This window comes from Psilocybe cubensis, chromosome 10 (genome assembly GCF_017499595.1).
Source record: "Psilocybe cubensis strain MGC-MH-2018 chromosome 10, whole genome shotgun sequence".
Lineage (NCBI taxonomy): Eukaryota > Fungi > Basidiomycota > Agaricomycetes > Agaricales > Agrocybaceae > Psilocybe > Psilocybe cubensis.
Window position 1 is genome coordinate 793,065 of NC_063008.1, and position 27,807 is coordinate 820,871.

At 53.4% G+C, this 27,807-nt stretch overlaps 5 protein-coding genes across 5 annotated transcripts; 3 read left to right on the top strand and 2 right to left on the bottom strand.

The window, feature by feature from the left end:
• Positions 1 to 3,176: 3,176 nt before the first annotated feature.
• On the top strand, positions 3,177 to 3,576 carry JR316_0010557 (uncharacterized protein; the record flags this gene model as incomplete). The annotated part of the gene is made up of 2 exons (XM_047896224.1): positions 3,177 to 3,392; positions 3,550 to 3,576. The coding sequence occupies 2 exons, from the start codon at positions 3,177 to 3,179 to the stop codon at positions 3,574 to 3,576; spliced, it is 243 nt and encodes an 80-aa protein (XP_047744269.1).
• A 2,836-nt stretch (positions 3,577 to 6,412) lies between these two features.
• On the top strand, positions 6,413 to 9,592 carry JR316_0010558 (OTU domain-containing protein 3; the record flags this gene model as incomplete). The annotated part of the gene is made up of 4 exons (XM_047896225.1): positions 6,413 to 6,470; positions 6,541 to 6,575; positions 6,707 to 7,707; positions 7,948 to 9,592. 4 exons carry the CDS (start codon positions 6,413 to 6,415, stop codon positions 9,590 to 9,592), a joined length of 2,739 nt encoding a protein of 912 aa, XP_047744270.1.
• Positions 9,593 to 13,322: 3,730 nt separating this feature from the next.
• Positions 13,323 to 13,740, bottom strand: JR316_0010559 (uncharacterized protein; the record flags this gene model as incomplete). Its single annotated transcript, XM_047896226.1, has 2 exons — positions 13,323 to 13,433; positions 13,504 to 13,740. The coding sequence occupies 2 exons, from the start codon at positions 13,738 to 13,740 to the stop codon at positions 13,323 to 13,325; spliced, it is 348 nt and encodes a 115-aa protein (XP_047744271.1).
• A 727-nt stretch (positions 13,741 to 14,467) lies between these two features.
• On the top strand, positions 14,468 to 15,030 carry JR316_0010560 (uncharacterized protein; the record flags this gene model as incomplete). Its single annotated transcript, XM_047896227.1, has 2 exons — positions 14,468 to 14,820; positions 14,889 to 15,030. The coding sequence occupies 2 exons, from the start codon at positions 14,468 to 14,470 to the stop codon at positions 15,028 to 15,030; spliced, it is 495 nt and encodes a 164-aa protein (XP_047744272.1).
• Positions 15,031 to 16,717: 1,687 nt separating this feature from the next.
• JR316_0010561 (uncharacterized protein) lies at positions 16,718 to 27,807 on the bottom strand (the record flags this gene model as incomplete). The annotated part of the gene is made up of 3 exons (XM_047896228.1): positions 16,718 to 18,320; positions 18,490 to 27,613; positions 27,675 to 27,807. 3 exons carry the CDS (start codon positions 27,805 to 27,807, stop codon positions 16,718 to 16,720), a joined length of 10,860 nt encoding a protein of 3,619 aa, XP_047744273.1.

Genomic DNA, 27,807 nt, shown 5'->3' on the forward strand with positions numbered 1-27,807 from the left:
GGGTGCCAGTAGGAAGATGGGCGTTTTCTAGCAGAATGTAGGCACTTTTATATTTTCCGCGGTGCCTTCCTTGATGCCATTGTTCACTCATTGTCTGCGACAAATGGTAGTGCACACAACAGCACGTGTAGGCCCTCAGAGTCATAAGAACCCACAAGTAATTGGTTCCGATGTTGACTTGTAGGCGTCGTCTTCTGTAGAGTTGTCGTTGTAGGTCTTTGAAAATGAAAAAAATTAACCTTGGATTAGGGGTTTTAGACGACTGAGTCAGTTTGTGTAGACGGAAATGTACGGTGGGAGTGTACTTGACGTTATGCATTAGTAGACGATCGATGCCTTGATGATAGATTGTTCAAATCAAGTTTAAATTAAGCCACACATTTTCCCAGGCTTACGGTACAGCCACTTCAACTTTTAGTAAAAATTTCAATCCTCGCTGCTGCCTCGCGGCTATGTTTGCACACTATCGCAGCTCATAGGAACATATCTTTCCCAACACGTTGTTCATCTTCAGGGAACGAGTCCGGCTTTACATCATTCGAGTGGATGCTTTTACGCTGGATGGCCCCTTAATCACACCTCGTGGCATATATCTAACTCGGGTTTGTATTGTAGACTAGCTGTCTTCGATATAATTCTCGTAGTGTATTTTGATGTACGCGACCTACGGACATAAGAAGGGTGAGATCAGATGCTTTTCTTTAATTGGATAGGAAAATATATGATATTACGGTTGGCTAGATGGATGCGAAAAACATGTATTAAATAAGGTGAAGGGCCTAGATATGAAGGGTCTCAGATTTGAGGCTTTCTCAATCGCAGAACTCAGGTTGAGGTTGTGTTTCAGAACCCTGCCTCTACCACATTCAGAAACGTCTTTCAAACTATTTACCATGCGCGTTCCAAAGCTCCCCTGGTGGATGGGAAGGTTAATCAAATCGCGTGAGTAGGGATGGAGTACATGAACGTACATGCGAACCGGGGCACTCGCACTCTCGAACCTCGAGGTTTGTAGGGCGGAGATACCGCGTTGACGGGTACCTACTCAGACGAAATCCATTGCGGATTTCCCAGGCTATGCCTAACACCTCGGTATGATGGTCCGTACTTAAATTATCGTGTGTAAATGTGATTTGTGGCAGGGAGAAGCCGTTGAAGAGCATTTCTGGAAAATAAGTAATTGGTGACGAGGACAGTACAAGAAGGTTCTGTTAGGCATGGGGCGATAATAATCTCTCACTTCAAGGAATGCCACAAGCCGCATTACAACCTATTCAGGGACGTATATCAAAATGATTCTTTGCATTGTACTTCATTGATTTGATATTTCCTCTTCTCATATCGACAACTACAAAGCCTGAACCGAAAGTTACTACGCTCTTGCTGATCCACAGAATGTCCGTATACGAAACCAATAACTTGTACATATGCGGGTTGACTCTGAAGATTCAGAGTTGTGTCAATGGGCAGCCCAAGCTGACTGGACGGCAGCTAAACAGCAAGACGCTTGATTAGGAAGTCCAGATGTTGAGAGTAAGTATGCGTCGACTTACGAGCCGTATCCGTCCGTGGTGAATGGCCCGCAGCAGACATACGACACGGGGCCTAAAGAAAAGGGTGATTTAGTGTCAGAAATACTCTGGTACTCATGATAAAAAAATAGACTTACATCTAATGCTCTATATGAATGGTTGAAGTTCCGGAATGGTGAGGATCGTCAGCATCAGGGTAGTAGTACAAGTCAGAGAGAAGATATTCAGAAATGGATGCATACATTTGGACCTCCGCCTGAAACATGTAAATGCACCATGGTAGGCATTAAGCGGCATAATTAAAATACAAATACATAAATGGACATACACAGGATAAGCGCACTATCAGCGCTTGGAAGTGCCACCACTTGCGATACGGATGTAAGGACGCCGGCAACGAGAAAGAGTACAGTTTTCATGCTAAGTCTACAGATGGGGGGCATCAAGATGTGTAGTGAAGGATTATATACGGTTTTCTGATGTCAGGGTAATGTGTTCCTTGGTTTACAGAGTGACACGGCAGTCATGGACGACTCGGCTAAGTGACTGAAGTTTAACAAACAAAATGAATTCGTGCCTTGATATTGAGCATGATAAAAATAGTCCAATACAAGCGCTGGTTGGGGTATTACATTAAGTTTTGAAAAAGAACCCAGGCTGTTCACATGTGCAAACCACACGACTTGACCCACGCCTGATCCTTTAGAGAAAGAGAAGTAATAAATATACGTCAGGAACATAACGTACGAAGCATTCAGACTAACTTATATCTATTATCAGTGAACCGTCTGCACGCCAGCCCCTATCTCAAGTACGTGTTCCTGAATAATCGACATCACATGAGGATGCGCCAAGCGTAACGCGCCCACCCGTCGCGCTCAGTTGGCGCCGCTGACGCGGAGTTGTGTTATCAGACTTCGGTGAAAATACACATGGGACCGCTGGGACTGCGATTGGAGTCTGGATATGTCTACCTCCATTTGCGGTTTAGTTGTCTGGGGAAAGGACTCGGATGAGGGATGAGGGAATTATCCTTTTTCAATCAACTGTGTAGTACTACGTCAACTTCAAGGCGGTGCAGCACACAGTTTATAGGTAGGCGTGTACGTACATACCCGGGTCAACGTTACGTTCTTAATACACCCAATAAAAGAAGAAAAGAAGAACACAGGAAACAGCCTGATTGTACTTTTTCACTTTTTCCACATACAGTTAGAAGCGCTTGATGACTCGCTCGTCCTTACTATGAAAGGCATTCCGGAGTTCCTTCTTTTAGGTTGGTTGGTTACACAGCACAAGGGTGTATAACGATCGAAGTCGCCGGATATTCCAAATGAGGCTTTTTGAGTACTTTGTTTACTGAATTTGGGTAACCCGACGTGGTGTTTGTGTTTGTGTGTTTTGTGGGGTAGGGCGGTTTAAAAAGCTGATGATAGATGGATACGTTTTTCCAACTCGACACCAGCAGCGACACACAATATTTGATACTCGACACCTCGCATCGGACGTCTAACATTGGAAAAACTGGCTTTAGATTCAAAAAATGAACGATGATAATAAGCACTGCGATCCAGTCGTTCGGGGAGGTACCTCAATAACCAACCACATATTTCAATCCGGCACCGAGAGAGAGAGACCGATGAAATGAACATGAGCGAGGACACGTGCAATGGCTTAAGTACGCGAAGGGGAAAGGGAAAGGGAAAGGGAAAGGGAAAGGGAAAGGGAAAGGGAAAGGGAAAGGGAAAGGGAAAGGGAAAGGGAAAGGGAAAGGGAAAGGGAAAGGGAAAGGGAAAGGGAAAGGGAAAGGGAAAGGGAAAGGGAAAGGGAAAGGGAAAGGGAAAGGGATGGAAGCTAGAGGTAAACTGTAAATGTATGCGCGCAATGCAAACGCACACGCACACGCACACGAACTCAAGGTAAGAATTGCATATTACATACTGACTCCTTGGTGGCGCGCGGGAATGCCGCTGCGCATTAATGTACCTTATGGACTGTGCTTCTTTTTCATCTCAAGGAGACGGTATTCGATCCTAGTGGATGAATCATGAAGCGATGAACTTTTGAGGGCATTTTTCCATGTACATTAGTTTTTCATCGAAGGTTTTGGTAGATATCGATATTTTATTATAAGCTTGCCCGTTCTGCATTCGTCCGTCTCAATCGATGGAGAGGGACTTTGTGTGTGAATCATATGGATGCATGAAGTGTATTGGGTATATCGGATATCCGAGTCCGAGTCAAGTCTTCCAGCGGGAGGTACAGTGCTCACCGCTCTGAATACATAGATGAAAATTACGCAAACTTGATTTACGAGGGATCATACATGGTGAAGAATAATATTCATATTCAAGACAAACATATACACCCGGCACCGAGTGATTAGTAGATTGTGACTATCGACTATCGACGGCAGCACAAATACCACGATATAGTTCATGAAGAGTCCGACGGACCGGGCACACCGACGTCGACAGAATCGAAGTCTTCGAAAGCGACTACTTTTGTAAGTAAGATTGGGCTCATCAGGAACCAGCACCCCCTTAGGTAAGCAAAAGTTGGCTTACCTCCGAACCTTTTCAACCCTTCTGCACTCACACTATTCTACATTTTTGAACCACAGATATGTAGGTTATGCTTCTTTGAACACATCTGTGGTTTTTTTTTTCAAAAAAATTTTGATCTCAAGAAGTTATAAAGATTTTAATTTTTTTCCTTTTTTTTTAGTCTAACACGTCAGAAATGGTGTTTTCTCGAGTTTGGGAGATTTTCGAAAATTTGACAATGTTCTTTTGGCCGCTTATATAATGGTACACGTGACCACACGTGACAATAAGTCACGCCTAAGTAATACCTCTCAGACTCATTATGGACTTCCAGAGACTACAATTTGACCTCTGAGGTGTAATTCTATTATTGTGGGCATAAAGGCTAGTAGTAAGGATTGTATATGCACATTTATGAATTTTTTTTTTTTAAACTTTTTGTCTGAAACCATTTTCCGTCAACATAACTTTTGATTTTTTTTTCGAGCTGGATTTTGGCCGCTCTTGGCGCCAAGCCCATTGATTACGTAAGGGTGCTGGTTTCTGATGAGCCCAATCTTAAGTATTTCCTTGTGGTGACAGGATGCAGAAGCGCGTGTTCGCCGCGTGGATCGATGGGCTTTCAGTATGAGCATCCGATCCATATCCATGGCGCGCTCGGAACTCATATTTTGGGTGGTGAATGTGCGATCGCGGATACTGTATCTGCCTGCGTTAGTTGGAACGCGAACGTGCCGCTGGTGGGATGCGATGATGATTGAATTGATCGGCACACGACTCACACTGTCGAATTCGGAGTCGTCGGCACGACCTCATTGTCCGCGTCCTTCCGCGTCATCGTCCACGGTCATCTGCGGGCGGTGTTTGAATTCCTCCAGTTCGTCTTCGGCGCGGAAGCAGTCTGTAGGTTACCAAGAATCCAAGTCCAGGGTTGTGATACAAGTAGAGTCATCACGATAATAAATATATATATCCTACACACATACATACACATACCTCCCTACTTCAACATATCCCTTCAGTGCCCAAGGCACACCACAGCGACTCCCACCGCCCATCGGCTTGCGCAACTTTGACCCACCCAACAACAACAACAACAAGCCGGGCGATCACGCGACACGCGAACCGCTGAACAAGGGCACTAGTACCAGGGGTCCCGGCACGGAGCAGAGACCCCGAGCGTCCAAACGCACCTCAGACCGCAACCACCACGAGCCCCCCCGGCATCGATCAGACCCTCCCCACCCCACATTCACACAACACACACTTCACCACACCACTTTACCCATCTACCCTTCTCTACTCTACCCTACTCTACCCTACTCTACCCTACCTGCCTATCTTACCCTACCCTTTCCCTTTCCCTTTTCTATACACACGCTCTCTCCTGTCTGTCCCTCTCCAGCGCTAGCGCTAGTCAGGCACCCGTTCACTGTTCCCCCCACCGACAACGAAACGAAACGACGTTCGGAGAGTGTATACGCTCTTTGGATATCCCGCCTTTTTAGAGTTTATAGTTTTTGGTTTTTTTGGGAGGGTGGTTACTGGTAAGGGAGAATCAGTTTGTTTGGTCGAAAAATTCTCACTTGGGGTTTCTTGGCATTTGCACTCGCGCTGGTACTTGGACCTGGACGGGCATCTAGCTTCCAGGTTCGCTTCGCTTTGCATTGCATTGCATTGTATTGGATTGCATTACAGTGCGGCTGACTTTGATCGAGACGACGAGCCAACTTTCCGGCGCTAAGACATACCTACACGCGCGCGCAAGTGCAAGTGCGAAGTCTACCGGGACCTTTTAATCGTCATCGAGCTCGAGCTAGGGGCGAGGTATATTTAACCGGACAAGACGAGATTCTAGAGACGAGAAGAGAAGAGAAGAGAAGGGACTTGAGACGAGACGAGTAGGATTAGGATTATTGGAATTTGTTGATTGGTGATTGGTGATTTGGTGATTTTTGGTATGGGAAAGAAGGCAGCTAAGGGCGGGAAGGGCCCGCTTCCACATCGTGAGTTTCTTGCTCCCTCTCTTTAATCCAATCCAATCACTCCTCCGTTCCACTCTGTTGCGTTGTATTGCATCCCCCGTGTATTCCAACCACCTACCCCTGCCCTACCCTTTCCCCACCCCGCCCTTCATGCACACGGCACACACATTGCATGCAAATTTTTTTATCACACACGCATGCACGCATGCGCACCACGAGGCGGCGGCCGGGTTGTCGGGTGTCGGGTGATGGATGCGAGAGTGCGGCATTTAGATGTTTTACCCCGCACTTTCTTTATCCCGCTCCGGTGCCGGCATCGTGTTGTACCCCCTTCACTCCTTATTTCCTCATGTTGTGTCCGCCGTGTGCATCGCGCACGCGCATATATCTATCGCTACTGCGCGCGCGTGTGTTGTGTATTCAAGGAATGATTGTGCTCATTGGATGATGTGCTGATGTTTGCTTTTTATGTTGCAGTACGTCAACGGACGACACGGTCGTCTAGAGGGCGTGTACGTCTACTTTCTTTTTCTTTTTATATGCCGTGCGCTGATTATGGTCTATGTGCTGTCTTTTTGGTTATATTCTTCCGGTTCATTTACTATACGTCGTTCATCACACACCTTTTTCAACTCTACCACAGCTCCTACAACCCACGCCCTCCGCCTCGCTCCCCGACCAGCTGCGGCTGCTCGGGCTATACGCCGCGCCGACGATAGGCGACGGCAACTGCCTCTTCCGCGCGCTCGCGGACCAGGTGCACGGCTCGCCTGTGCGCCACGCCGAGGTGCGCCGGGACGTGTGCGATTGGATCGAGAAGTGGGGGGAGAGGTATGAGGGGTTTGTAGAGTTTGAAGGGAGCGAGGAGGATGAGGGGCGGGGGAAGAGTAAAGGGAAGGAGAAAGAAAAGGAGAAGGAGAAGGATAGCGGGGCAGGGGCAGGGGAGGATAAAGGTGAAGGCAGTAGTAACAGTGCGGGGAAAGGCCCGTCGCCGCGTCTTGCGGCGTATTTGAGGAATATGCGGCAGAATGGGACGTACGGTGGTCATATGGAGCTCTCGGCGTTTGCGCATATGACGAGGCGCGATGTGAAGGTTGTGCAGCCGGGCTTGGTGTATGTTATTGAGTGGCGCGCGGGGAGTGGGAGTGGGTCGGGGTCCAGTGCGGAGAGCCAGAGTCAGAGTCAGGAGAAGAAGGAAGAAGAGGTGAAGGATGCTGCTAAGCCTGTTTCTGTTTCTGCTTCTGCTTCGATAGCGACGAGCGCTACGCCGGTGTCGAATAGACGCGCGACGCGCTCTGCGAATGCACTGTCAGCTCCTCCGGCCAAGGTCCCGCCGAAAGACAGAGACGAGGGCAAGACGAAGGTGAAAACGGGGCGGCATGGATATTACGTGTTGGAGGAGGTGAGCAGCGATGAGGAAGATGATAAGCAGGCGTTGGGGTTGGGTTTGGGTAACCGTAGGGGTGCGAGTCGGGGTACGGCACCGGCGGCGTCGGCAGAGGTGAGTGAGAAAAAGGAAGAGAGGGAGGTGCAGCAGCAGCTCGTTGCACCTGAGCCGACGCCGTCACCGACGCCTGCGCCCGTGTCGGCGGAGGTAAAGCATGAGGAGGAGGAGCAGTCGGGAGGGCCGACGGTGTATGTCGCGTGAGTGTCTTTATTTTCTCGTGTTTGCTTTTGTCGGTGTCATGCCCATATATACTCCGCGATCTCGTTTGATCTCTCGGAGATTTGGCTGGTTATGGACATCTACTTTCTGTTTTTGGGGGTGTTTTGTCGTTTCCTTTTTTTGTGCTCGCCCTTGCTTTGGGTTTATGGCGTGTGCCTGGTTTTGATTGATCTATTTTGCGTTTGTTGCTAACTAAGGCCGGATGTATGCGCGTACAGGTACCATGACTGGGAACATTTCTCCTCCATCCGCAACCTGCGCGGTCCACATACAGGCCTACCCAACATCCAAGAAACACCCGCGCACTCGCATCCGGCATATGTGCCTCCAGCAGACACGGTCTCCGCGCCAGCGGCGCTGAGCAAGGAAGCGTTGAAAGAACGCGAGCGCGAGAAGAAGCGCGAAAGGAAGGAGAAGGAGCGTGAGAGGGAGAGGGAGCGTAGGGAGAAGGGCAAGGAGAAGATTGTTAGTGCGAGTGCTAGTGCTAGTGCGGGGTTGAAGGTCAAGTTGAAGTTGCCGGCGAGTAAGACGGGGACGCCTGCGCCTAGTGCGTCTGCGTCTGTGTCTGCGTCTGCGCCGGTGGTTTCTGCTGTGGCGGCACAGGCGCAGGCGCAGGACCCATTGGCGGTTCCGCTTCCAACGTCCCGTTCAGCGTCGCCGTTCCCTGTGTCGTCGTTGGCTTCGACTTCGACTTCAGCTTCTGGTTCGACTGGCTCGCGGTCTCCGCAACCGCAGTCACAAACCCAGCCACCGTCGTCTACATCAACTATCTCCTCCACCTCCACATCTACATCTACATCGTTATCAACTTCAACGCATACAGCTATCTCTCCTGGTGTAAATATCAACCTCAACCTCAACCTCCAAGCGCCGCATATGGCGCATCTGCACGCTAGCCCCCTCGCTCTCGCTCGACATCACGAGCAGCAGCAACAACACTCACACCTGCACCACCGCTCGCCGAAGCGCTCGTTTGACGAGTCGAGTGCGAGCGGTGGGGACGGGGAGAGTGCGAGTGGGAGTGAGAAGCGCAGTCGGAGGCGGGTGGGGAGTGTTAGTGTTGGTTCTGTGCCGGGGGATGTGAGGCTGAGAGCCTCGGTTGGTGGAGAGAATATGGATGTTGATGTTGATGTTGTTGAGGTCGAAGGCGAGGGACAAGGCGAAGGTGAAGGCGAAGGTGAAGGTGAAGCGGGCACACCAGGGCTATCAGCGCCCGGGTCGAGCTCGTCCGAGACGAGTTCGGAGGTTGTCTCTGAAGAGGAAGAGGGCGATGCCGACGAGGGTGGCGGTGATGCCCGTCACCCTCATCATATGGACGCTGTAGATGACGACGAGATGTCAGCGCTCTCGTCGGTCCCGCCAACACCCCCACCCGAGCCCGAGCTCGATCTGGACGTCGTCCAGGAAGAACACGATATGGACGATATGGATATCCCGCGCATTGTGAATGCGCGGTTGTCGCCTCCGCCTTCTTCTACAATGTCTTCCCTCTCCAACTCCCATTCTAATTCCAATTCCAAAAAGCCCAAGTCGCGTAAAGGCACACCCCTCTCCTCCACCTCCACCTCCACCTCCTCCTCGCAAAACACGTACACGGCACAGTTGGGCCCTAAAGAGCTGACACGACGTCAGCGCAAGGCGCTTGGGCTGCCGAAAGCGCGTCCTCGTCCGGCGGGGGGGATGAGTGCGGGCAAGATTGTTATTCCTGGAGGGAGGTGGACGGGGCGGGAGATGACGCCGCCTGGTGTGGGTGTGGGTGGAGGTAGGGATGGAGGAGGGGGGGATGGAGAGGAGGAGGAGGAGTGGAGGAGGAATGGGACGGGACGCTTGGATGTTCGTGGGTTTAGGGAGTTGAAGATTTAGATTTTTTGGGGGGTTTGGTGCTTTGAAGTTTGGGTTTTGGAATTTGGAGTTTGGGTGTTTGTTTTGGTTCCTTTGTGTGAAGGAGAAGGTGGGAGAGGTGGTGGAATGCGCTCTGACCCGCGCCCGTGCGTGTGGTGCCCCAGATGTTTGATAGACACCATCGCGATCTGCAATCTGCAATCTGCAGCCAACCTGACCCAACCCCCAACCCATAAGCGACGACCGATCTGCAGTTTCAATCCACCCTCTTCGTCCCGTGGATCTCCGAGATACACCAACCACTCACCTCCTCCTCCTATACCGAGGTCGGGTGCTGCGTACATTGTACAGTGTACAGTGTACAGTGTACAGTGTAAAAATCTGAAGAAGAACTTGTGCTCGTTGCGCCCGAGGTATCTCGCACCTTTGTAGCCCCGCTGTGGATAATGGTCGATCAGGGTCGATCCCTGGCCTGGGACTTGGACTAGGGATTCGAACGACTTTGGACATGGATGGCGTGGTCGTAGCTGGGATACTAAGCTCGCTCGATAAGCACGAGTGAAACCTATTCGCATTATGTGGCATGGTGATGGATTCCGTAGAGTTCGTCCCGTGCGACGGTCAATTATTGCGGATGCACTATGCTCCGCCTGTATGTGTCGTTTGGTGGGCGGCGATTGCTCGCACTCGGGCGTTGGTATACGGTGAAACGACGAAACGATGAAACAATGAACGAGCACGAACGAGTAGAGCGATGCGGTATGCAGTTGGGCGTGAGGCGCCTATATTCTCTCGTGGTCCCCCCCAAGGCCTGAACCTCGGCTCGATGATCAAAGTCAAAGATCAGCCTTGTGGAAAACAACATCGCTATCTCACGTATCGTCTTGCATAATGGTTCTTTCACTTTATTTCTCTCTCTCTCTCTCTTTCCTTTCTATCTTTTCTCCTCCCGTTTTTTTCTCTCGTTCGAAAGGCTTCTTCTTTCTTACATTTACATTTACATTGCCTGCGTCGTTATTTATTCAAAGGTTCCTCATTTCCTTTTTATTTTTTCTTTTTTTCCCCTCATTTCTCATTTTCTCGTTCTATTTTTTCATGTGTTTCAACTCTTGTATACGATGACGTTCGACGTCGACGCCTAAAACTACTGCTCTGCTGTAGTTGATGTCGTTTAGAATCGGGCGTTCGGCGTTTCGGCGTCTTCCTTTTGTACACCAAGTATTCATCGATCATCCTTTATTTATTTTATTCATACGAGTCAACTGGCTGGCTTGACCCTCCGATGTCCATGTTTGAAGTGGGCAATTTGCGTTTTTTCAAACCCTTTTGCACAAACATCTTTCAACTTTCACAACTTTTCAATTTTTTCAACTCTCAAACTTTCACCCTTCCCGACACACCGCATTGCATCGCTATTACATCTACATACAAGCACACACGGCATTCGCACAGACAATACTCGCACGGCAGAAGCATCATCGTCGGCCAATCGACTTTTCTTTTTTTTTTCTCATCTCCTTCCTTCCTGTCTGCACGTTTTCTCATACGCATACGCATACGCACTTGAATGCATACATACATATACGTCAACCCCGCATCACATCATACCACACCGCATACCACATCCATCCAATCATCCAATCATCCAACCATCCAACCATTGTCATCACTTCGACTTTCCTCGCACACAAATCACAACAACAACCTACAATCTCAGAATCTTCATTGAACTCTTATAGTCTCTGTTTTTTTATTTTTTTGCAAGCGACACGACACGACTTATTATGACATGACGTTCCAGATTTTCTTTTTTTTCTTTTTTTTACACTTCTCACTCTCGGTTGCGAGAGGGAATTTCTAAGTTCCAAGTTTCATCCTCCTTTTTTTCATATTTATTTCTTGGTTTGGGTTTTGGTCGTAGTAGTAGAAGTAAGTAAGTAGTATAGGCATAGGCATACGCATACGCATAGCACAGATAAATTGCAATTTGTAGATTCTGGTCTGATCGTTCTGGATGGGGTCAAGTGAGCTTTTGACGTTCAACCTCACTGTAGTCGTCGAAGATGGTAGATAACAGAGGGGACGTGATTTGAGTTTGAATCCCTGGAATTTGATTCTGCGCGTACGAGGATATAGTTTGTGGTAGTGGTTATTTTCTTTTCAATCTTGGAAATGGATAATGGATAAAAACGATGGAATTGGGATGCCGGGTGGCCACGAGAGCCTACATTACATTATCAACACGGTGGTATATAAGGGCCGAGGGTAGACTGCAGCTACTGGTACCGGTAAGATCTTGATATCTACTCTCACACCCTAATCGATGGTACACCTGCTCTTCTGACGCTACCCTCCACATGCATAGAGTTGAAGTATCTAGCTTTGCTCCGTTGTCAATTTTTCCGGCAATATTCTTTCTCCTGTCTTGGGGTCTCAGCCAGGTCTGGCTCTGACAGCATATTGTCGCTGTGCTATGGCTGATTTGACTGCCTGTCGCACGCCCAAGTATACGTGGACGTAAATCGATCAGCGGTCTGAGCATCTACCAGTTAGAGAGGGAACTCCTTCCATGATCAATCGTGAGACCGACACCCGCTATCTTTGATTGCTCTATGGATTCGGAGACACGCTGGTGTCCTGGAGCATGCAGCGGCAGTGTTCGTGTCCGCGGCTGACGGTGCACGCGGAAGTTGGGTGAATATCCTTCTCTATGTCGAGGCACAGTCGAGGCACAGTCGCTGATCGGATGGTTCGTCGGATTGAATGACGGGTGCATAGTGCTGGAATGACTGATAAGAAGTTCAAAGAGTAGGAGTGATGAGAACGCGATGCGAACTCTTGCATTACATGAGTTGGCGAAGTTCTCTCCCTTTCCATAATCTCCCAACAGATCGTCTTTCGGCGTTTGTGGGAGACACTTGTGGATTATAAGCACACTATCAAAAGTCATATGTTGCGCTTAGTTCTGAAGTCTATGCTCTCTTACCCTTCCGCCACTGCTGACAAAATCTCGATCATGGTTTTATCTAGTAGAAGGAGTGATAATGTAGTAGGAAGCCGTATGAATAGCTTGTCGATACTGTGCTGGCATGAATATATCCGAGGACAGATTTCTCTGTATGTTCTCCGGCGTATGGGTGCTCCTGTTCAGTGAACATCGTAGTCTCCTCAAATTCTAAGAAATGTCATTTTGATATTCTGCATTCTCAAACTGCCAAATCTCCAATGTAGGCCTAGATATTCCCACCACTGCCTCTTTTATCGATCAAACCACACACTCATGGCGCCACTCATCAAGGTGTATAGTGCAATTGTTCCGTCAAGTTTGTGTGTAATACCGTAGTCGCTTTTTGATATTCTCTGGATATGATTCTCTCAGAAGCCATACCAATAACGCATCTGCTGGTATTCTGTCAAGGAGGACTATTCTATGGTCCCAAAGTGTTATTGACCATGATCTATTTTTAGCTCATCACTGCACGCCTCGACACGCGCGCGTGACGCGTCGCGCTTGCGCACACGTGATCCAATATTTGTATCTTGATGGGCACGCACCACGCAAGATAGGGGCGATGGCAAGTTCAACCTCACAGTAACCTCTCAGGCGTCAGGCGCAATTGTAACAGATTGAAAGCATTAAATGATAAGAAAGTGCATAGACATAGATGTATTAATATTTAAGAAGGATTATAATGCCTCTGCGAGTATATTCAACCATAAAATCCGCCGGCCAGGATTCGTAGAGGCGTTTCTACGACTCGGACGTCATCCTCTTCAAGAGCTCGATGAACTCCTCGGTGCCACCAATAGACTTTATATAGTCGTTGTTCCTTTGCATTCTTACAACAACGCTTCGGTGGAACTATATAAGAGGAGGAAGAAATATCAGTAAGTAAATGGATGTGCGCGAAACCACAGTGCCTAGTACTGACCTCGCAATCTTCGCAGCCCTCCACAAAGGTGATGCCATGGGCAAAGCAGTCGGTCCAAGCGCCTGTTCTCTCCGCTGTAAACACAGGCTGCGTCCGAAGATTGCTGCTACCAGCCACCGGCGCTGAATGGTTGGACCTCGGCGCTGGCTGTGCGGGCTTGGGAGCAAGGCCAGCTTGTCGACTGAGTACGGTCTCGCGCAGGCTCCTCGAAGACTTTGACTTGCGGGCTTTAGGCATGATAGGTTGCGCTGTGGGGGCCCGGGATCTGATTAGTATGTTTCTTGTGCCACCACTAGTGTAGGGCACCGACCTTGGTGGGGATAGAGACAGATAAAGTAGGCGGTAGGGAGAGCGAGCGGGATATAACGCAATGCACAGCACTGGTTATCAACAAGGATGATGGGCGTCGAGGTATAGAGTTGGGGGAGAAAATTTGGGACGGGGCCGCGGTTTATATACCTCAAGGGTTCGTGTATTCCTAACTTGGACGTCAACGAAGGAGACCACATGGGATCCTTCCTAAATCGGAATTGTTGGGCCAACAATGCCAGGAGGCACCGACACTGCCGCCTGACTCTCTGGAAGACAATGGACCTTCGGCAAACCGGTTCCAGAAAGGGAAGTCGGGAAAGTTATCCCCATTCCTTGTTCAGTGACGAGCGAAAGGGTACTTATTGCTGGAGGACACCTCGCACAAGGTCCCCCTTGAGTACAGCCAAACCCCTAGCTGCACGTTCAATTGCGCCGTCCAGTTTAATTGACAGGAATACGTTCTCTTGGGGTCCTTTTCACCGCTCCCGTGGGAATAAAGGCGAACGTTGAACTTTGAAAAAAATCCAAATTTGCCAACGCCCGTGCCACTACGAGTCACTGTCCTGCCATGCCACACAAACCCTTGTATTACATGTGGTATAAGTTTACCGCACCCACAGGCACACAAACTTCCTCTTCTCACCTTACTACCATGAACACACCATACACCCTCCGCTTCATCTCCAGCCGGAACAGCACCTACAACGGCGAACACGACCTCGTCCTCCCGGCACACAAGCTCGAGCAGCTGCACGACGCCGTCGACGAGCTCAACACCGCGCAGTTGGAGCATAAAGTGGAGATGTACTTTGCACTCCCGATGGACGCGGACGCGGTGTGTGGCATGCTCGCTGAGCTCGCGAGCCTCCGCAAGATCGCGGCGTACGATAAATCGTTCGGGTTCATGCTCTCTGAGAAGAATATCGCGTGTCTCGTTCTGGAGCGGTGGGATGATGTGCCGTGTGAGCGCTCAGCGGCGTATTATGATCTCTTCCGTCCGCAATTGTCAGTGTTTTTTGTTTTTTGCGTTGTTTTGGGAAGATATTCTGATGCTAACTGTGACAATCTTTCAGCCGCACGTTTTTACAGAAGCTGGATGTCATCTACGAATCCGTTTTAGGAGACACGCAAGACATTAAACAGACGGTCAATATCAACGACTCCATGGATGACCTGTCCCAATCCTTTAAAGGCCTTTCACATCATGAGATCTAGTCCACATTCGCCAATGCAATACAGACCATCCGCAGATTACCAATCTCTCGAATGTGCAGAGATGCTCATCAACACCTGTTCGAAGGCCTTTCTCATCGTGAGATCTAGTCCACATTGGCCACATGCAATAGCAAAAGGTCATCTGCAGATTACCAACCTCTGGCCTCTGGAATTTGCAGAGAGGCACACTGTGAACACTTGTATTACTAAATTACCCCTCATCCCTTCCATTTCCATTCACTTAGCGAAAGTGTATATATCAATGTATAAATAAAATAAACACATCGCAATGTTAACTCAGCAGTCACTTTTCAATTTCAATTTCAATTTCAGTTCGTAACGCAATCGTATGTACACTTTGCGTTGGCGTTGGCGCGCAGGATAGATAATCGATAATCGAATCTCGATAAGCGCTAAGCGCCCTGTTTATCAATCTGAGTGCCTTATCAGGGGGCTAGCAAAAAGTTCTCAGAAATGATCCTCGTTCTGCGTCACCTTCTGTGGGCTAACCTCACAAATCCACACACCGGCAAGCTCAAAGTCAAAGCCAAACAATCAAACTTTGAATCTAGAAATATAATAGATAACATATATCACGGAAAGTACATAACCAGACCAATACCATTACGAAGGCATGTGTGCGTAAACCCTGTAACTGTAAGGTATAAACGTTTAAACCCGTAGCCTGCAGGTGTATAGTATAGTATAGTATAGTAATATATAACTCATTGATTCACAGCCCTACAATATAATAGAGAGAGAGAGAGAAACCAAAAAGAGAAAGAGGAGGTATACCATATGCAAGCAAACACAATATGTACATCTGAAAAGAAGAGAAAAGAAAAAAAAATGGAAAAAAATAGACAAAAAAGATGATGAGGATGATGATGATGATGATGATTGTTAATAATGCTTGACGATGCGAAAAAAAAAGGAATCGTAATGCGATAGACGATAATGTATGTACGTGTACGTGTATGTGTATGTGTATGTGGGATAGAAGTAAGGGTATGGGGTATAGGGTATGGGGTGGTTAGGACAGTCATAAATGCATAGGGGGTCATAAGCCATAGTGTGAGACCTGAGGGTCGAGGGCCGAGGGCCGAGAAGCCATGGTAAACAAGGTGCAACGATGCAACACGCGAATCAACGACAAAGGACAGAGGAGATCGAAACAAAGACAGCAAACAGCGAACAGCGATAGACAGTGCGGTGTAGATGTAGAGAAGAATAGGGATGTAGGGATGTAGGGATAGATGACGTTGAAGAGAGATAGAATATAAAGTGAAAAAAACCACAATAAAAGAAAAAAGCAAGAGCAATACGACACAAAAGATGATATAAAACCCAGAGTAAGAGTGAGATGCACACAAAAAAGGGGAAAAAAAAAACAGCATAACAAAGAGGACGAGCCGAAACGAGAGGAGACGAGAGGAGACGAGAGGGAGAGAGAAATCCTAACACAACACAACAACCCGAACGACACCCGACATCCAAATCAACTCACAAAGGCGTATACACCGCTGCTGCTGCTGCTGCACATACATCTACACACAAAAAAAAAAAAAACAAGATCAACACGCTAAAGAACACAAAAAACAACAATTACTCACCCTCCCTTTGGCCTTTGGATGATTCAGATTCAGATTCACATTCACAATTCGGACCTCAAGCTCAAGCCTCAAGCTCAAGTTCGGTTCGAATTCGCAGCTTGCAATGGTGGTGGTGCAGGTGGCGGCGGCGACGGCGCACTCGCACTCGTCCGTCCACTCCTACTCCCACTCCCACCTCTCACACTCCCCTGTGCACTCCCTCTCCCACTCGCACTTCTCCCACTCACACTGCCCCCCTCCCTCCCGCTCCGCCCACTCACACTCCCCCCCTCCCGCACACTTCCCCCACTCGCACTAGTCCTCCCACTGTGACTTAACCCACCCGTCCCACCAGCCCCCTCCCTCCGCTCCCTCTCCCTCTCCCTCCTTTCCCTCTCCCTCCGTTCCCTCAAAAGCCTCGCCTGCTTCTCCGCAACACGCCGGCCCTCAGCCGCCGGATCTTCATGCTGCCACCCGTCCGTAGGCGGGATGCTGATTTCTTGGAGGTGTGGTTGGATTTGGATTGGCTGGGGGTGGGGGTGGTGGTGGGTATGCGGGTTGGGTGGAGGAGAGGGTGGTGCTGGTGCTGGGTGCGGTGCGATGGCAATGGGCCGTGGGCGTTGGGTGGGTGGAGGGTGTACGTGTTGCGCGTGCGCGTGTGGATGTGGGTGTGGGTGTGGGTGTGGATGTGGGTGTGGGTGTGGATGTGGGTGTGAGTTTGGGTGTGGGTGTGGGTGTGGGTGTGCATGCGGGTGTGGGTGTGGGTGCGAATTTGCGTGCGGATGCGGGTGAGAATGCGTATGTGGGTGTGGGTGTGGTGGATGTGGGTTTGGAGAGATCCTCTTATGCTGAGGCTGAAGCGAGGAATAGTGATGCTGCTGATGCTGTTGATTCTGATGCTCGCGCTCGTGCTGATGCTGGTGCGCAGGCACAGGCACAGGCGGGGGCGGGGCATACCTCGAAACCGTCGGACCATGTCCATGTCCATGAGCTGAACCATGACTATGCCGAGACCCAGAACTATGACTATGCCGAGAACCAGAACTAGATCCAGAACCAGGACGCGACATCCCACCAGCATACAGCTCCTGTTCCTGTTCCCGCTGCTCCTGCTCCTGCTCGCGGCGCACGCGCCGCCTCTCGCGCTCGCGCTCATACGCATGTGCATACTCCCTCTCCCTCTCCCTCACCCGCTCGCTCTCCGCATGTGCATGCGCTGATGCTGATGCTGACGTTGCGTGTGCGTGTGGAGAAGGCGCTGTTGATCCTGGAGCTGAAGCCGGTACACGCGAAGCCGCAGAGGACGAAGGACGAGATTCCTCCCGCTGCTGCTGCTGCCGATCCGTCTCCATCTCCACATCCCCATCAACCTCCATCCCCTCCATCCCCTCCTCCTCCTCCTCCTCTTCCTCCTCGCCTTCGCCTTCAGAAGACATATCCCCATCCCACTGATCACCGCCGTCTATACCCTCCGCCTCCGAATGCGAGCCGTCACCATCCCCTTCCCCATGGTCATCACCATCACCATCGCCATCGCCATCGCCATCGCTCCCGGCACCAGACCCAGAGCGTTGGCCAGAACCAGAACCAGAACCAGAGCCGGACCCAGAGCCGGACCCAGAGCCGGATTGTCTATGCGCGCTCCGTTTTGCCTTTTTGCGACAGTACTTGTCCCAGTGCCGCTGTAGCGCGTCTTGTCTGTACCATATCCCAAAATACAACAAGTTATCACAAAGATGATACAAAAAAAAGCAAAAAGCAAGTCATCATCAGCAAACACATTTCAAACCACCAAAAAAAAAAAATCCAAAAAACCCAATGACAAAAACACAAAAAAAAAAAAACAAAAAAAAAACTCAAAACTCACCTAGTCAACACCCGTCCACAAAACCGACACCGCACACCGGCCCCTCCACCCGTATGCCGACTCTCCTTATGGCGTCTCACATCCCCCGAGCGCGTGAAAATCTGTCCACACACGTCGCACGGGTATCTCTTCATCTTGCGCGATGGGCGCGCGGGGGCTGCGAACGTGTTCGTTTCTGAGCCGCCCGGACCGGGGACCGCCGCGGAGGCGGAGGCGGGGGCGGGGGCGGGGGCGGGTGGGTACTCGGTTGTCGGGGAGTATGGATGAGATTGGTGTGCTCCTGGTGGTGCTCCTGGTGCTGGTGCTGGAGGGTACGGCGAGTAGTTGTATGAAGGAGGTGGACGCCCGGAGCTATGGTGCGTAGCCGGCGGATGATGCTGCCGATGCGGATGGTGTCGGTGTTGGTGTTGCGGAGGAGGAGGTTGAGGCGGTGGAATATCTTCTCTCGCGGGATAAAAATCCGCTGAAGGCGGTGGTGGGCCATGCGGATGTGCATGTAGATGGGGCGGATAATGCGCAACACCATGCACACCACCAGACACCGCGCGCCCAGCGGCGCTGCTCCTCATCTTCGCAGCACCACTTAGACTACTCGCATCTGCATTAGCGTCCACCGGACGAGGTGTAGATATCATCCGGTGCGATCCGTCGCTGGGAGATTGGGTCTGGGTCTGTGCTTGATCAGCTACGCGCTCGCGGGGCCGGATGATGACTACAGGAGGCAACGGCGGCGGATACCGATTCTGAGGGTTGATCGAATGCGACGCCCGCCTTTCTTGTTCTACATGCTGCTGATACGCGGCGTACCGCCGCCCTTCAAAATTATCATACTGATGATGATGTTGATGATGATGGTGGTGGTGACGCTGCTCCTGTGGCGAATGCGGTCGCGAGTGCGTATCAGAGCCCGCGCGCGACCCCGACCCCGCCCCTGACCCCGTGCGCGACCCCGCGGCTCTCCTCGCACGCAAATCAACATCCATATTCTCCTCGTCGCTACCCCTGCGCGACCGACTGCGCTCCTTCTCCTTTTCCCTATCCTTCTCCGCTGATCCACTCGCGCTATGCAGCGGCGACGGGTTGGCGACGCGTACGACTTCCATCATCTCGATGTCGCTGTCGCTGTCGATGACCACGATCTCCCGCTCCCGCTCCTTCTGCTTTTCCTTTTCCTTTTCCTTCTCTTTCTCGGCCTCCTTCTTCGCCGCTTCCTCTCTCGCTACGTCCGCCTCGTCCAATGCGGACCCCAACCCCGGACCAGGACTCACAACCGCGCTAACATCCACGTCCATCGCACCTCCACTCGTCCTGCGCTCATCAACAATAACAACCTCATCATCATCATCATCATCATCCCCGTCCATCCTCTCTCGCCGCTCACGCTCCTTTTCCTTTCCTTTCTCTTTCTCCTTCTCTTTTCCCCTCTCCCTCTCCTTTTTAGCGTCCATCCACCGCCTCCGCTCACGCTCCATCTCCACCTCCCTCTCCGCCCTTTCCCTCTCGCGCAGTTCTCGTCTCTCGCGCTCTCCAGGCGGCGGATCGATAATCACGACATCGCTATCCTCCGCAGCCTCCGCTTCTCTCTTCCTCCGTTCCTCAGCTTCCCTCTCCTTCTTTTTCTCTCTGTCTCTTTCCCTCTCTTTCCCTTTCTCCCGCTCACGACTACCCCGACCCACACTCTCATCACTCCCCTCCCTCGCCCTCTCTCCCACACCCGAACTACCCTTCCTGCCCCCCAACGCCTGCCCCTGCGCCCGCACCCTCTCCCTCTCCTCCTCCTCATAAACGCGCTGCTTCGTGCCCCTCGCCCCTCTCCTACCCTGAGCGCTATTCGCGCTGCTGCTGCTGCTGCGACTCAGCCCGCGCGCTACCTCCTCGTTATTACTCTGATTCTCCCGGTCGCCGTCGCGTTCGCGTTCCTGCTGCTGCTGCTGCCGCCGCGCGGTTGAAGTCGCGTGCGCGGACGCGCTATCCACCGCCATCGACACGTCCTGCTCCTGCTCCAGCTCGCGCTCGCGCTCGCGCGCGGCGTTCGCGTTCGCGTTAGCGTTCGCGGTGTTGGTGTTAGTGTTGGTGCTCTTCTTGCCCTCACCACCAGTCCCAGCCATCTCCGTCTCCGTCTCCTTCTCTTTTTCATTCTCCTTGCCTTTCCCCTTCTTCTCCTTTTCCTGTCCCGCATCCTCCATCTCCATCTCCATCTCCATCTCCGCATCTACATCTACAACAATCATTTCCTTTTCCTTTTCCTTTCCTTTATCCTGCTCTTTTCCTATATCCTTATCCGTCTCCATTCCTTTATCTTTATTATTCTCCTTCTCCTTTTCCTTCTCTTTCCCCTTTTCCTTTTCTTTCTCATTTTCTTTCCCCTTCTCTCTCTCCTTCCCTTTGCCCCCTTCCTTCTCTCTCTCCTTCTCCTTCTCTTTCTCCTGCCCCTGCCCACCCGCACCCCCACCCTGCCTCCAAACCCTCCTATACCCCCTCTCCCTCCCCGCCAACCGATCCTGCTCCTCCCGCGCCGCGCGATACGCCTCCCGCTCCGCCGGCGTGCGCTGCTCGTACACGATCAGCCCCTGGCTTTGGCCTAGTTCGTCTGGGGTGTTGTATTGCGCGCTGAGGTGCGAGAGCGTGTGTGAGGTTGAGTTTGGTTTGTGGTGGGAATGGGAATGAGAGTGCGAATGCGAGTGAGAGTGAGAAGAGTGCGAGTGAGAGTGTGAATGGTGTGAATGGGAATGAGAGTGCAAGTGTGAGTGCGAGTGAGAATGAGAATCAGAGTGATGCGTGTGTGGATGGAGATGGTACGGATCCGCAACGGGATCATGTCGCAGATGTCGCTGTGCGTGGTACTCTCCACCCACACCCGAACCCACACCCGAACTCGACCCCGACGCATGCCCCTGCCCACCCTCCTCCCCTCCACCAGCCAAAAGCTTCTTCCGAGCCCTTGGCGGCTTCGAAGGTTTAAGCACAAACTGTGCACCGCCTACATAATGCGGCGACGTCGGGTCCACTCCTCCTCCTCCTCCTCCTGTCCCAGCTGTATCCGTTCCACCCGCGCCAGCGCCACCTTCCACATCCGCTCGAGCACCAGCACCAGCACCAGACCCAGAACCAGCAAGCACAGCCCCACTCGAAGGCGGTATACCAAGCAACAAATGCTCCTGCGGTGCAAGCGCCGTCGCGGCTGGCGGCGTCGTCGCGAGATGGATCACGCTCGAGTGCGAGCGCACATGTGCGTGGGTTTGTGTGTGTACTTGTCCATGAGCGTGCGCGTGTGTGTGAGGATGAGGATGAGGATGTGAGGCCGACGCGGATGCAGACGCGTTCCGCGAGGCATGTACAGTGTCCGGATGGATCGGTTTTGGGATATGCTGCAGCGTTACAACACCACCACCACCACCACCTCCTCCTCCTCCTCCTGATGCCTTACCACTGCTCTGTCCATCCCCTTCTCCCGCCCCTCCTCCTCCCGCCCCTCCTCCTCCACTCCCACTCCCACCCCTCCCACCCCTCGGCTTCCGCGGCTGCGGCACCTGATGCTCTAACGGGCCCACCGCGCCATTCTGGAACAGCACGAGCTGCTGGCGCATCTGTGCGTCTCTGTCTCTGTCTTTGTCTCTGGGTGCGTCGCGTTCTCTGTCTCTGGGTGTGTCGCGGTCTCTGGGGCCTTCGCGTTCCCTTTCCCTATCCCTAGCTTCTCTATCCCTAGCCCCATCACGCTCTCGTTCTCTTTCTCTATCCCTATCCCTATCCCGCTCGCGCTCGCGCGGATCGAAACCATCCCGTTCATGCGAATGCGAATGTGGACCTTCATGCGATGGATACGGATACGGATACGAATACGGGTACCCATGCGCGTGCGCCGGAGGCTGCCCATGACCATGACCATGAGGGGGCGATGGTACCGCGTACGGGTACGAATGAGGATGAGGCGGAGGATGAGGCGGCGGCGGAGGGTACGGCTGGTGAGGCGACTGTGGTGAATACTGAGGATGCTGAGGATGAGGATGCGGTGGTGGAGCCGCATGCGGATGAGGAGGTGGAGGAGGAGGGGGATAATACTGCGGCGGCGGCGGAGGCGGTCTATGCCCTCCCTCCCTCTCCCTCTCCCTCTCATGCCCTTGCTGCTGTTGTTGTTGCTGTTGCGCAGGCGGTGGATACGGACTATAATACGGCTGATGGCCATACGCATGACGACTATACGGCGGCGGCGGCGGTCCCGGACCTCCTCCTCCTCCTCCTTCCGTTCCACCACCACCTCCTCCCGGTCCTCCTGCTCCTGGCGGCGGTGGCGGAGGAGGAGGAGGAGGCGCGTACCCGTACGCATAAGGCGACGGATAAGGCTGCGGACCAAAATGCGGGTTTGGATGCGCGGCTGCCGCAACCGCCACCGCTGCAGAATTCGTGGAAGAGGAAGAGGAGGGCGCGTCAGCTGTGACGGACGGCCGGCGCGTGGCTGTCATCGTCACAGTCTTGCTCGTCGTCGTGCTCGTCGCCGTGTTCGTCGCCGTGTTCGTGCTCGTGCTCGTCGTCGACGCGCCCTCCTTCTCCTTCTCTTTACCCTTCCCATTCCCATTCCCATTCCCACTTGCACTTACACCTCCCTTGTCCCTATCACCACCACCCACAGAATCAACATCCATCTCAACACCCGTACCCATACCCATATCCCTCCTCCTCTCCTCCCTCCGCGCCTCGCGCCTCGCGTCTTTCTCCCTCTCCCTCCTCGCATCTCTCTCCCTCTCCCTCTCTCTCTCTCCAGAATCCATCCCTCGCTCCTGCCCCCGCTCCTGCACAGGCACACCAACATGCAACACCCGCTGCCCCGCCCTCGCCTGCGCCTGCTGCTGCGCCTGCTGTTGTTGCGCATAGCTGCTATACATGTACGGCACCTGCTGCGCTTCGCCTTGGAGCGGGACGACCATGTTCATACTTGCACCTGCGCCTGCGCCTGCTCTCTCGGTGCGTCTTTCGCTAGCTCTGCTTCCGCGGCCGTCACTCGCGCTACCCCCTGCCCCTCCTCCTCCTCCACCACCACCCTGGCCACCACCACCCTGACCACCCGCACCCGAACCACCCACACCACCCGCACCCGACGCACCCTGCCGCACAGTATACTCATGCGTATGCGCATACCACTGCGCATGCGTATGAGGCTTTCCCGCAGGGAGCGGCTCCGTCGCGAAAATGTTGATTTGCGGGAATGAGGCGGGCGGGTCGAGGGAGACTGTTATTGGTGGTGTGTATGTTCTTCGCTGGGCTGTGTTGGTGGTTGTGCTTGTGTTTGTGCTGGTGGTTGTGTTGGTTATGTTGGATGATGCGGGCGCTGTCGTTGGAGGTGCGGCGGTCGACGTTGATGTTGTTGTGGATGTCGACGCCGGTACAGTTGCATTCGAATTCGACGCAGACACAGACACCGACATCGCAGAACGAGGAGGATGAGGCGACGCCTCCGCCTCCGCCGACGCAGCAGGCGAATGCAACATCGGTGTATCATCAAGCGAAATCGTAATAGGCGGCGGGAGCGGATTGCGCCTCTCTCTTCTCTCCCTCCGTTCCTCCTTCTCCCTCTGCTTTTCCCTCTCTCTGTCCTTATCTCTCTCTCTCTCTCCTTCTTTTCCTTCTTTTCCATTTCCTTCTTTTCCATTTCCATCCCTCCCATCCCTCCTATCCTCTCCTCCCTCTCCTCCAGCCCCAGTCCCTCCTCCTCCCCCTCCAGCACCTCCTCCACCCCCAGCACCCCCACCCAAAACACCATACGAATACCGACTCGGCACAAAATGCACCGGGCCCGCCATCACAGGCGCGGGCGGGTGCGGCTGCGAGAGCGTCTGGGGGTACGCGGGGAGCGCGGCGAGTGCTGCTGAGATGCGGCGCGCTGGTTGCGGTTGCGGCGGAGGCGGCGCGTGTGTCGGTGCGTTTGTCGGTGGTGGCGGATGTTGTGCGTGTCCTGGAGGTGGTGCGTGTCCTGGAGGAGGTGGTGGTTGATGTGCATATCCTGGCGGCGGCGGTGCATACGAATGCGGATGGGGGTGCGGGTACACCTCGTGTGGATGATACGGGTACTGCGGATGCGGATGTGGGTAATGCGCGGGTGCGTGTGCATTGTACGGCGCCTGTGCGTGACTTGGCGGGATGGATGGGCGGATTTGGTGTTGTTGCTGCTGTGACGTGGGCGGCGGCGGCGGCGGTGGGTGATGAGGGTGCGCGTGCGCTGGATGACCAGGCGGTGGTGGTGCATGCGCACCAGGAGGATGCGAACCAGGAGGAGGTGGTGGTGGTGGTAGAGGATGCCCCGACCCATCCACGTAATATGGGTACGGGTACGGGTACGGATACGGATACGGATAATGTTGATGTTGAGATTGAGGTTGTGGATAAGCAGCAGCAGGGTACCCACCTCCCACACCAGCACCCGCACCCGCTGCTCTCGCTGAAGCCGAGTCGCTCCCCGCTCGTCTCCTCGATCCTCCAGCTGCACCTGCATTCGCGCGGTCTTCGGTATCGCCCTCGCGTCCTTTCTCGCGTCCTTTCCCCGGCCCCTTCTCCGCGCCCTCGCCTTCACCCGCGCGCGCTCTCGTCCGCGACGATGGCCGATCATCCCTTTCCCTTTCCTGACCCCGCTCCCTCTCCTGACCCCGCTCCTGACCCCGCTCTCGCTCCTGACCCCGCTCCTGACCCCTTTCCTGACCCCGTTCTCGATCGCGATCCCGCTGATCAGCGATGAACCGCGGCGACGACGCGCGTCTTGGTCGTCTCTGCTGCTGCTGCTGCTGCTGCTGTGGTTGTCCTCCCTGCGCGGCTGCTTGGGCTTGGGCTTGGGCTTGGGCTGCTGCTTGGGCGGACGATTGCGCCGAGGACTGTGCTGGCGGTGCTTGAGGTGCTTGAGGTGTAGATGGTTGATGTGCTTGAGGAGGAGGTGCCTGCGCTGATGAATGTGGTGCTGAAGGAGGCGGAGGCGGATACGCAGTGTAATACCGCGCCGGATGCCCATGCACATGCCCATGCGGGTGAGGGTGAGGCGGAGGTGGGCCAGGCGAGGATTGGCGCCGCTGTATAGAATGGGGACGATGTTGTGGTTGTGGTTGTGGTTGAGGTTGTGAATGAGGTGGTGGTGGTTGTGATTGTGGTTGTGAGTGAGGCGGTTGTGGTGGCGGTTGTGAATGTGAATGATGTGGTAGTGGTGGTCTCTCCCTATCTCTCTCCCTTTCCCGCTCCTGATTTCGCTCCTTCTCCCGATCTCGCTCCCGATCACGATCCACACGCGCATCACCCAGCGCCGACCACGAAGGCTGCAGCGCGCGCTCCCGCTCCCTCTCCCTCTCATGCTCCCTCTCACGATCGCGTCCTGGCCCTGACCCCGCCCCCGCCCCTGACCCCGGCCCTGGACCAGAACCCGGCAAAGGCGGAGGCGGTGTAGGCGGGTACGGTTCATGCGGCTGTAGCTGGCGCGTCGGCATCGTCGTCGCTGGTCCCGCGTGCCCATGCCCATGTGGAGGCGGAGGTACATGTGCATGAGAAGGAGGCGGAGCCGCGCGGTAGTGCTGCGCCGGCAAAAGTGGATGATGATGAGGATGATGAGGCGGCGGGGGAGGGGGAGGGGAGTGCAGGGCGTGTGGAGGTGGTGGGGGGCGTGGGTGGTATATAGGCGGTTGTGTTAGTGTAGGCGGGGTGTAATGCGAATGCGAATGCGAATGCGAATGTGATTGTGATTGTGAGTGTGAATGCGATTGAGATTGCGATTGTGAATGAGGGCGTTTGGAATGCGCAGCTGGAGGAGGAGGAGGTGGTGGTGGTGGCGAGCCAGAGCGCGAGTGCGGGCGCGGGTGCGAATGCGAGTACCGTCCCGGATGCGGATAAGCCGCATGCAGAGGGGGCGCAGGTGGTGGATACGGCGAAGCCGACGCGGAAGGCGGAAGAGGCGGGGGCGCACCGCGCGATGTAGCATGTGGAGGTGGATAGCTCGAGGCATACTCTCTACTGCTGCGATACCGCTGCGAGTGCGAGTGCGGGTGCGGGTGAGGGTGAGGGGCGCGGTACCGCGGATCCCTCGCAGGGTCGCTGTCGTAGCCGTATCCATACCCATACTCGCGCTCGCGCTCGTAGTCAGGCGACGGCGCGCGGTGTCTACTCCCGCTCGGTCGTCTCTGCAGCGCATGCGCATGTGCATGTGGGTGCGGCTGGGGAAGGGGATGAGGCGGCGGAGAGGGCGAGTGGTACACTCTCATCGGCGACGGCGGCGAGTGCGTATATGCGAGGTTATCAGGCGAGTGCGATGGGGGAGGGATAAACGGTGGGCGCGATGAGTGCACGTACGATGATGGGTTCCATGTTCGCGGGGTGTACCCTGCCGTGCGTGCCCCATTACCACCACCATCACCAGCGGCGGCGGCGGAGGAGGACGCTGGCTCGCGATCGCGCGGGTGCGAGGGAGAGTGCACAGGCTCGAGCTGGGTGTCTAGTGGCTTGTCATCATCATCGTCGTCGTCGGCTGCGCTGCGCATGATAGTATCACCATCGTCCGCGGGGTCACCGTCTGATCCGGTATACAGAGCCGGTTTGGGTGGTTTCGACGGGGGCTTGGGTTTGTGTGCGGGCTTGGGTATGGGCGTCGGCTTGGGTATGGACGTCGGCGTGGATGTCGATGCGGAGGTGGATGGGACGGGTGCCGGCGGTGGTGCAGGTGCGGGTGCGGGTGCGGGCTTTTGTAAGAGCCATGGAGGGTCTGGGATGGGTTTGAGCGTGGAGGTGTCTTTGGCGCGGGGTGGCACTGGAAGGCTATCCCTGATCACTCGAAATTCGGGCGTCGCCTTGTCTTTCTCTTTCTCCTTCTCCTTCTCTTTTTCCTTGGACCCCTTCCTCGTACTCTTTTCCTTCTCCTTCGCCTTTTCTTTCCCCTTCGCGTTCGTCTTTTCCTTTTCCTTTGCTTTTTCCTTCTCCTTCGCCTTTGCTTTTTCCCTCGCATACAACCGCGTCCTTAGATACACACCCTCCTCCTCCTCCCCATCATCCATAAGCTCATCCTTCTCCTCCTCCTCCTCCTCTTCTTCTTCTTCTTCCTCTTCCTCAACACTCTCCGCCTTCCTCGGCCTCTTCACCCTCCGTCTAGCATGACTATCCAAAACACCTGCAAGTAAAACCAATTATCACCATTGAGAACGGAGCGAGGAGAACGGAGGAAAACGTACTTCTAGTTTTACCCGACCTAGTCCTTCTTCGCGTGCTCGTGCTATCCTCGTCATCGTTGTCGTCTATACTGGGAGAGTTGCTGGCGTCGGGCTCGAGCTCTATGGGTCGCGGACGCTTGTTAGCGGAGGGCAT